The 10842-nt window shown below is 38.9% G+C and overlaps 1 protein-coding gene across 1 annotated transcript; it reads left to right on the plus strand.

Annotated features, from left to right (window-relative positions):
* Positions 1-5115: 5115 nt before the first annotated feature.
* On the plus strand, positions 5116-6110 carry LOC138879777 (uncharacterized). The gene is made up of 2 exons (XM_070159409.1): positions 5116-5364; positions 5406-6110. Exons 1-2 carry the CDS (start codon positions 5116-5118, stop codon positions 6108-6110), a joined length of 954 nt encoding a protein of 317 aa, XP_070015510.1.
* Positions 6111-10842: the final 4732 nt, after the last annotated feature.

The following is a 10842-nucleotide window of genomic DNA, read 5'->3' on the forward strand; positions in this document are numbered from 1 at the left end:
TTAGTTAAAGAACATAGAAAATACTCTTTAGAATATCTACAAATAAATAGTAATAGCTACAACTGTTAAATTTTAGAGAACCTGTGATCTTTGTATGGTAATTATCTTAATTGATTGGATCCATTTGATGCATTGTTCTTTAAAATAGAGCACCAAGGACCGAGCAGCTTCTTTGTAATATAAGATGGTATCGATTATCTCCTGAGTTATTTTCTCATTAGTGTACCCATTGAAAGAACATGATTTGAAATGGTATATATGTCTAGAAATAATGTCGAATTGAATTGTACTTTGTCTTTACTATGACTTAATTCTCATTTGCTTATTTTCAAACCTTTTTATGCATTTTTGTTTTTTGCTTTTGCAAATAATAGAAGATGTTACTTGTATGGTATGCCAGGAAAACAATTATTTAGATTTTTTTACTACTTTTATTTATTTAAATAGTAGTAATTTAACAGTTACAAAATTATTGAACATTTAGAAAAACAAAGATTAAATTACTTTTAAACAAAAATTATGTTGTGTTGTTCTGTCATAGCTAAACTTAATTTTATTCTTCTTTTTACCATTTTTTTGCCTTCTCAACCGATTGAATTTTACTGAATCAATGAATTCCTAGAAATAAAATAAGAGTGTGAAAACAAATTAAATTTAAGAGTTAGACTAAGTATTGCATAATGTAACAACGAACTAACATGGTTTAAAAGGTTGAAAGAATAATACTTATTTTAGTTTGAGATGAGGAGTTATTTTTGATTTGTGAAGAGCAACGATATACAATAAATAATGTTACATATCTCGAATCTCATTAAGTAAAGTCAATAATAAAAATATGTAATAATAAAAGTCTTCTGAGCAACATAGTGAAATGTTAAAAATAGAAAGAAATTTCTCATGTAGAAAGTTTTCAATAATTAAAATAAAATAGAAAAAAATATCGTTAATAGACGTAATACTAAATAAAAAATATTAAAACATTAGATAAAAAAATAAATGAGAAAAACTAATCAAAACATCATAGTATAAAAAATATACAAAATAGGGCACAGAAATTTTAAAAATAAAATAAAGTAGGAAATACAAAATTATTATTTATATATTAAATATTCGAAACAAAATGTTAACAATATAAGAAACAAAAAAAATTAAAAAGTAGGAGAAATAAAAATGTATATCAATATATAAAATGGAGTAATGGACAAGGATACTAACCCATTAGTAAAAGCTTTTATATCTATGTAATAATACGAAATAGCTGATAATGTAGTAAATTAAAATAATAAATAGAAAAGTTAATTAAAGCTATATAATTAGTTTCCTTTAATTTTATTATTTTATTTTTGGTTACACTGCATTACAGATACAAAATAACAGTTGAAATTTTATTAAGATAATATGATTAATATTTTTTTTAATGTTATTCGCGCATCGCGCGGGTTCTAATACTAGTATTCCATTAAAAAGATTTACTATTTGAAAATTCACTCAATTGAGCCCGTTTGGACATAAGAAATTTTTTCATTTTTTTTTTCAAAAAAAAAAATTCAAAACCATGTTTGGTTAAGGAAATGTTATATTTTTTTAAATCCAACTTGAAAATGCATTTTCGAATTTGACAAACTACTGCGAACCAGTTTTTCAATGAAAAATTGGAACGTTTGTATTTTTAAGTTAAACAAATTTATCCTATATTTTTGAAAATTATTAAAGGACTCCAATCAGTTATTAAACCTTGGTAACACCTACAACTACCCCCTTCCAAAGAGATTAATATTAACATCAAGTAGTCGTAATTGAGTGTAACTAGTGCTTGCTTTTATTGACCTTCCTTTGCCCCTTCACCATCTTACTGAGTGGACTTGGATTATATTTTGACATACAATGTTGAGATCTATAATTATACTTTTTACCTGAAGGAGCCACTGCAACTTCTATTATAGATTGTTCATACAGTTAAACAATCAACATGTTTGATTGTTTGTTTCAAGTAAGATAATCAAGTTGCGGTGATTTTGATATTTTTTATAAATTGTGGGGTATAAATTATGTTTTATGGTTTTGAAAAAGATACATCCAAATATGTTGTAAACAATATAACCAAACATAACTTCATCTTCAAATCAAATTTTAGAAATTCCAAATTTGGAAAAAAATCTTGAATTTTGTGTCCAAACGCCCACTTTATCTTGCGTTTCAATTTAGCTTAATATTTTTACTTGAGGCTCAGGCATTTACCGAATAGGCTATATAGTAGTATATGTTTTTGAACAAACTCGAATTAACCAATTCACGCACAAGGAAACTTGTAGTATTGCAATCACTAAACGAAATTACATGGAAATAGTGATAGTAGGCTATATAGTAGATATTTACACCTTAATATGATCATATTTTGTTATTGTTTACCGATAAATTGCCAACAAAATGCTCTAAATAGATTTCTTTTGTTTAGCAGGGAATATTATATGAGAAGAAGCAACATGGAGTGTGTTGGAGGCGATAATGTGAAGAAAAACGCCCACTCGAGAAGTACCCAAACACAAAGAAGCATAAATGGCCTGGGCAAGAAGGTCACCGCGACCGCGGTGGCACCGCGGTGAACCGCGGTAGATTAACAACGTAAGGCAAAAAGGTCAGCATTCACTGCGGCCAACCGCAGTGCACTGTTCATGCTGCTGGAACGTTTGAGGACCAAAGTGTAAAATCGGGGAAACTTTTGTAAAACCCATATATGCTTTAGAAACTCACCCAAGATTGTGCTAAGCTAATTTTAGACTACTTTTGGAGGCAAGAACAAGAGTGAGAAGATCAACCAAACATTAGAGTTTTTCTATCTCCTTCTAATTCTTGTAATTTTACATTATGAACAATTTAGTAGTTTTCTCTTATTTTGTTATGCGTAGCTAAATACTTATCTAGGGTTGATGGAACCAATTGTTGGTTGAAGTTTTGACTCAAGTTGTTATAATCGAGCCGGATTTATGATATGATTGTCTAACTACATTTTGTATGGTGATTAATTGAATGGGCCATTGATTAATCGTGTCTAATTACCTTATAATGCTTGAAAAAGAATATTAGGTTAGATAGCTGTTGAACAACACCACTTTTGGGTAATTGAAGAGATTCATTACTTGAACTTAAAAGTGGGTTTAGAGATAACAAAACTTTGGTGGGATAATTGAGAGTTGCATAACTCTTGTCAGCTAGAGTAGTTCGAGAGAATGCTCTAGTAAATTATTGTAGTTGATCGAGAGATAATTACGATAACCCATAACTCTTAATCCTCATAGAGTATTACGGCGAGATTATAGCGGAAGAGTCAAAACCTAAGCTAGCAATTGGGGAAATCATTACCCTAGACCTTTTTACCATTGAATTATCTTTGTTTTAGCTTACTGTTATTTTTAATAGTAGTTAAAGTAGTTAAACAAAAACTCAATCTTTATTGATCAAAAATCTTGCATCTAGAGATTGATTGAGTTGATAATAACATTGCCAAAGAGTGTAATAGATAGGTTAGTTCCCTGAGGAGTCGATTCCGGACTTAAAATCGGATTATATTTGCAGCGAACGCTTTGTCCTTTAAAAGGCATAGTTGGGCGTTATCAAATTTTGGCGTCGTTGCCGGGGAACAAACGGTGTTATTTATTACAACTTAGGAGTAGTGTTAAAATTATTAGTTCAAATCATTTTCCAAAGGTCTTAAATAATTTTCATTGAAATTCTAACGTTTGAACTCTTGTGGAATTCAGGTGTATGCCTAAAAATTCTTCGAGGACTGGAGAACTGCTTGAAGCACTTTCAGACCCCGAGAAAATATTTAGGGCATTGAACCGTGCCAACAAGAGGATCCAATAATCACAACAACTACATCAGCTTGAAATTGACATGGGTGACATAGAGAACGTCAACGGAAACATCAGGGATGAGCCAGCTGACCCAAACGTCAGAGTGGTGGCACCTCTTGTGCCAGAAGCTGCACTTTATGATTGGGCTCAACCCACAGCTGACAATCTGGCAACTGCCATCGCTGTGCCCGCAATTCAAGCGAAGACATTCCAGATCACCAACAACATGCTGCATCTGCTACAGAATAAAGGATTGTTCTTTGTGTCACACATTGAAGACCCTCAGCAACATTTGAAAATTTTTCTGTCAATTTGTGTAACTCAAAGGTAGCCAAACGTGACCCCAGAAGCTATCAAGCTATTATTGTTCCCGTTCTCTGTGACTGGGGAAGCTCAGATTTTGCTGAATTCGCTCCCAATCAATTCCATTGTCACCTGGGAGGAATTAGTAAAGCAGTTCCTAAATAAGTTCTACCCGCCCAACAAGATTGCAAGGCAGATTGATGAAATATTGCAGTACAAGCAGCAGCCGACTTGAGATCTTGCAAGAAATTTGGGAAATATTTAAAGGGATGCTGGTGAAGTGTCCTTACCATAGCATTCCAGACCAGATGCTTGGACAGAGTTCTACGGGTTAGCTGACAATCTAAAGGCCAATGTAGATGCTTCAGCTGGAGGTGCATTTTTTAGTAAGACATTCACCGAGTGCAAAGTCCTTCTTGACAAGATGTCCCAGAATTCGGGGTGGATGACTAGAGGTACAACGCTGACACCTATAGTGCATTGAGTTCCTATTGACCCAAATAATTTGCATGCAGAGAACATGGCCACACTCATGACTCAGATGAGTATTTTGACAAAGAAGATAGATGAGATGGGTACCAAACAGGTGCATATTGTTGACACGACAAATGGAGGACTGTGTAAACCCTGTGTTAATCAATCTTATGTGTGTTCATAGAGCGGAGAAAGTGAAAATCAAGGGGCAAGGGAAGATATGAATTATGTTAACTACTTTGGGGGTCAGATACAAGGAGGACAGCAGTGGGGACCGGCACTAAATCAGCAATACAGACCTAACATGCCTCAGCCTGGGGGCATGCAAGTTCAAGGCCAAATGGTGCCATACCATCAGAGACAACAGGGCTACCCACAGCAGAACCAGCAATAGTTGACATATTAGTCACCTCCTCAGCAGCAAGATAACAATATGGTAGAGATCAGGGGGATGCTCTAGCAACTCATTGGGACAAATGGTAAGATGCAAAAAAAGTTGGAAGTACATGATTCAGCTATAAAGAACATTGAAACTCAGCTGGGGCAGTTGTCTATGGCTTTAAACAACCGCCCCCAGGGAATATTGCCAGCGAACACAAATATTAACCCCAAGGAGCAAAACCCAAATCAGCTGATGGTAGTAAGTCTCCGGAATGGGAGAGATTTAGACAAAGAGCAGGAGGTTGCACAAGCCAGCAAAGAGACTATGCCAGCCACTCCAATTCCACTAGAGGTAGATGAACCATCAAATTGACTGAAGTGGTGGTTGAACAGGGTCAAGATGAAAAGGGTAAGGCTAAGGTAAATGAACAAGTTGCAGAACAGGTGGTACCTCTTGTACCACAGAACCCCAACAGAGAGAAGCCAGCAAACAGTGCACAAAGGGTGATACCTGCACCATTCCCTCAGAGACTGGTAAAACAAAAGAAGGAAGATCAATACAAGAAATTCATGGAGATGCTGCGTCAAATTCAGTTGAATATTCCTTTGATGGATGCCTTGAGGGAGATGCCAGGTTATGCGAAGATGATGAAAGACCTAATGTCACGGAAGTTTGATTTTCAAGACCTATCCACAATGACTCTAACGCAGACCTGCAGCACAGTAGTGACCAAATCGATGGCTCAAAAGATGTCAAACCCAGGTAGCTTCACTATTCCATGCACTATTGGGAGTTATGCCTTTGCAAAGGCATTATGTGATTTAGGAGCCAGTATAAATTTGATGCCTCTGACTGTATACACCAAACTAGGCATTGGCAGAGCTAGACCGACTTCGATGCTGCTACAGCTAGTTGACCGCACGGTAAAAAGGCCTACTGAGATTCTTGATGATATGTTGGTGCAAGTGGGGAAGTTCGTGTTCCCTGCAGACTTTGTTATTCTGGACTGTCAGGTAGATGAGGAGATACCTATCATTTTAGGTAGGCCATTTTTAGCCACTAGGAGAGCACTGATCGATTGTGACACTGGGAATTAAAAATGAGAATGAACGATGAAGAAGTCATATTCAATGTTCAGCAATCTATGAGGAGACCCAGTGAATATGCTAATTGCTCTCTAGTGGAGGCAGTAAATGTGATCCTGTACGAAGATGATGTGACCCTGACTGCTAAAGATCCATTGGAGGCATGTCTGACAAATTTAGAAGAGATGGATGGTGAAGGGTTAGTTGAGTGGGTCATGGAACTTGAAGGCTAAGGATTCTGGAAAAGGGAACCTCAGTTCGAGTCCCTTGAGTTATAAAAAGGGATACACCTCCAGCAAAGCCATCAGTAAAGGAACCACCCAAGCTGGAGCTGAAACCGCTCCCAGCTCACCTCAGGTACGTTTTCTTAGGCCCTGATTCTACTTTGTTTGTTATTATATCATCCGTTTTCCTAGATGTGCAGGTAGAACAGCTCTTACAAGTACTGCAGGAAAGTAAGACTGCCATTGGCTGGACCATGGCAGACATAAAGGGTATCAGCCTAGCCTTCTGTATGCACAAGATTCTCTTGGAAGAAGGGCACAAACCTTCTAGAGAATATCATCGAAGGCTGAACCCAAACATGAAAGAGGTAGTAAAGAAGGAAGTGATCAAATGGTTAGATGCGGGAATCATCTTCCCTATCTCTAATAGCAATTGGGTCAGCCCTGTCCAATGTGTGCCGAAAAAGGGGGAATGACTGTTGTGCAAAATGAGAACAATGAGTTGATCTCAACTCGTACAGTCACGGGATGGCGGATTTGCATGGACTACCGAAAATTGAACACAGTCACCCGGAAGGACCACTTCCCCTTGCCTTTCATTGACCAAATGTTGGACATGTTGGCCGGGCGATCGCACTTCTATTTCTTGGATGGATATTCGGGGTACAACTAGATATTAATAGCCCCCGAAGATAGAGAGAAAACATAATTCACTTGTCCTTATGGCATCTTCGCCTTTCAGAGAATGCCTTTTGGGCTTTGCAATGCACCGGCGACATTTCAACGGTGCATGTTAGCCATTTTCACAGACATGGTGGAGGATATTATGGAGGTCTTTATGGATGATTTCTCTGTGGTGGGAGATTCATTCGAGGACTGTCTTCACAACTTAAGAAGAGTGCTCAAAAGATGTGTGTAGACAAAATTAGTATTGAACTGGGAGAAGTGCCATTTTATGGTATAGGAAGGGATAGTCCTGGGGCATCGAATGTCCAGTAAAGGAATTGAGGTCGACCATGCTAAGGTTGACGTGATTGAAAAACTACCACCGCCCACTTCAGTCAAGGAGGTGAGAAGTTTCCTTGGGCACGCCGGGTTCTACAGGCGATTCATAAAAGATTTCTCCAAAATTGCTAACCCATTATGAAAACTCCTTAAAAAGGATCACCCCTTTGTGAGGAGCTGAAGAAGCAATTGGTGACTGCACCCAACTAGGAGTAGCCATTTGAGCTCATATGCGATGCAAGTGACTACGCCAAAGGAGTAGTCTTGGGGCAACGAAAGGATAAACTGATGCACCCGATTTACTATGCAAGCAGAACGCTAAGCAGTGCACAACTCAATTACACCGTGACGGAAAAGGAAATGTTGGCTATTGTTTTTGCCTTCGACAAATTCAGGTCATACTTGATTGGCTCGAAAGTTATTGTTTACACTAACCATGCAGCAATTAGGTACCTGATAGACAAGAAGGATTCAAAGCCACGCTTGATTCGTTGGGTTCTTCTGTTACAAGAATTCGATCTAGAAATACGTGACCGAAAAGGGACAGAAAACCAAGTAGCTGACCACCTCTCAAGGTTGGAAGGAGCTAAAAGGAAGGTAGAGGTTGAGGATATAATAGATACATTCCCGGATAAACAGTTACTGGCAATGACAATAGAGGAGGCACCATGGTATGTTGATATTGCTAATTATTTAACAAGTGGTATTATACCTTACGAACTCTCCTCAATACAGAAGAAAAAGTTATTTCATGATTGTCGGTATTATTATTGGCATGAACCTCTGTTGTTTAAAATATGTGTAGATAACATGATCCAGCGGTGTATCCCCGAGAAAGATCAACATTTTGTTTTGCAGGCTTGCCATGCTTCACCATATGGTGGACACTTTGGAGGAATTCGGACAGCAGCTAAGGTGTTGGAGTCAGACTTGTACTGGCCTACTCTGTTCAAGGATGCCCATGCTTGGGTTAAAAGCTGCGATGAATGCCAAAGAACTGGCAACATATCTCGTAGACACGAGATGCCAATGACCACAATTCAAGAGGTGGAGATTTTTGACATGTGGGGGATTGACTTCATGGGGCCATTCGTCAGCTCGTATGGTAACAAGTACATATTGGTAGTAGTTGACTATGTCTCCAAGTGGGTTAAAGTAGTGGCTCTTCCGACCAATGATGCTAAAGGGGTACTAGGCTTTCTAAAGAAGAACATTTTCACACGTTTTGGTACCCCAAGAGCTATACTCAGTGATAGCAGAACCCATTTCTACAATAGAGCATTCGCACGGCTGTTGGAAAAATATGGAGTTCGTCATAAAGTGACCACCCCGTACCACCCACAATCGAGCGGGCAAGTTGAAGTGTCCAACGGGGAGATTAAAAGTGTCCTCACAAAAACAGTGAATGCAACAAGGACTGAATGGGCAAAGAAATTGGATGATGCATTGTGGGCGTACCGCACAGCCTTCAAAACCCCAATTGGTATGTCACCGTACAAGTTGGTGTTTGGAAAGGCATGCCACCTCCCAGTTGAGCTAGAGCATAAAGCACTTTGGGCATTGCGGCAGTTAAACTTAGACATGGAGACAGCAGGTACTAACAGAATCACTGGGTTACATGAGCTCGAGGAATTCAGGTTCCAGGCCATTGAGAGTGCTATATTATACAAATAAAGGATGAAATTAATGCATGATAAGCACATCTTGGATCGAAACTTCAAACCCGGAGATCTTGTGTTGTTATATAACTCGAGATTGAGATTGTTCCAGGTAAGTTAAAGTCCTGATGGTCAGGACCCTTTAGAGTGGTGCAATTGTTCTTAAGTGGAGCTGTTGAAATTGAATTAGAAGATGGGACAAATAAGTTCACAGTAAATGGGAAAAGGTTGAAACATTACTTGGGAATGGCTAAAGAAAAAGGGGATAGAGTGGTAATCACTTTGGAGGAGCCCTAGTACGCGAATGAGGAGTGATGATCAAATGCTTGCATCGTATCGCGATGTTAAATCAGGCGCTGCATGGGAGGCAACCCATGAGTGTTGTTATTAGTGTGTTCATAAAAAATAATAATAATAATAATAAACAACGCCAGCACCGCGACCGCGGTGGAAGGCAAACATTCTGCCTCGAATTTTTCATCTCACCGCAACCGCGGTAAACCGCGGTGAGGCGTAAACTTTTTGCCTCAATGATTTTAAACCCACCGCGGCCGTGGTGGACCGCGGGGGTACCAGGTATTATTAATTTTTTTTTCGTTTTACTTATTCGTTTCCTCTTCTTTTAATTTAATAACCCCCTACTATAACCAAACCCCCCTCCCCCAAATATCAAAACAACCAACCCCCCCATCTCATTCTAATTCTTCATCTCCCTCTCTTCACAACCCTAACCCCCAAATCCCTTCTTCTTCTCCTTCTTCTTCACTCATACTAACATCCCCCACCAACATTCCTCTCACCCATTCCTCAATTAAGGTATGTACTTATCTCTCCTCTCTCTTTCCTCTGGTTCTGTGTTGTATTGTGTTGTAGCTTATGTAGTTTTATGTTGATATGGTGTTGTAATTGTTGGTAGATTTTTATAGTTTCTTTTGTTTTTATATTAAATTTCGTTTTTGACCATGATTGATGAAGGGGATGTGTAATTAATATTTGGTACGGTGTTTGTTGCTGGGTGATTGAGTGAAGTGAGTGTGGGGTGTGTTGGTGTGGTAGTATACTTGATTGGGGAGGAACTTTGATGTACCCATGAGGGCTATATGTGTTTGGATACTTCCCTACTCACAAGGTGTTTGGGAAATTTCCCCAATGGAGATATAAGGAGCTATTGTGACATGGTTATGGTGAAGTCTGAGTAACCATCCATAGTCATATATTTTGCGCACTCACTAATAAGCGTTTCGTTGTATAACAGGTACAATGAGTTCTTCCAGGAAGAGACAAAACACCGGACCCTCCACTAGGAGCCAAGTCAGTGCACCTCAGTTTGATAGCACTCGGATTGTATCCAAATCAGCGGAGGATAGGTACAACCAGAAAGCAGCTAAGAAGTTGCAACCTGAGGTGCACATTGATCGAACGGCTTTGGAGGTGGAATGCCCCAATATGTTTAATGAGCTGAGGCGGTGTCAGCTGGACATCCTCTTCGAGGTACCGGAGGAGGCTAATGTTCAACTAGTAAGGGAGTTCTATGCGAACTTGCCAGAACATGAGAATGGGGTTGTGACGGTGCGCAACACCCCGGTAAATACATCCCTCGACACCATCTGCAGGGTATACAGGCTTCTAGTGTTTAGGGGTGAATTTGATCCTTGTCGTACTTTTAGCGGTACACGGGCCTTGTGGGGAACTCTTCTCGATAATAGCTGTGTGTCGTATAGAGAACACCTATGGATCAAGCACAGGATTACTCTTAACTCCCACTGTCTGAATTGGGAGGCTAAGTGTTGGCTCACCATTGTCACCAGTCGATTGTTGCCATCCAGCAACACGACAGATGTTAATCTACCACGGGCA

Source organism: Nicotiana sylvestris, chromosome 10, assembly GCF_000393655.2.
Source record: "Nicotiana sylvestris chromosome 10, ASM39365v2, whole genome shotgun sequence".
Taxonomy (NCBI): domain Eukaryota; kingdom Viridiplantae; phylum Streptophyta; class Magnoliopsida; order Solanales; family Solanaceae; genus Nicotiana; species Nicotiana sylvestris.

Coding starts and splice junctions, on each gene's coding strand:
- LOC138879777 (XM_070159409.1), top strand. CDS start 5,116: ATGCAAAAAAAGTTGGAAGTACATGATTCAGCTATAAAGAACATTGAA. Junction 5,365..5,405: donor CCACTCCAATTCCACTAGAG/GTAGATGAACCA, acceptor GTGGTTGAACAG/GGTCAAGATGAAAAGGGTAA.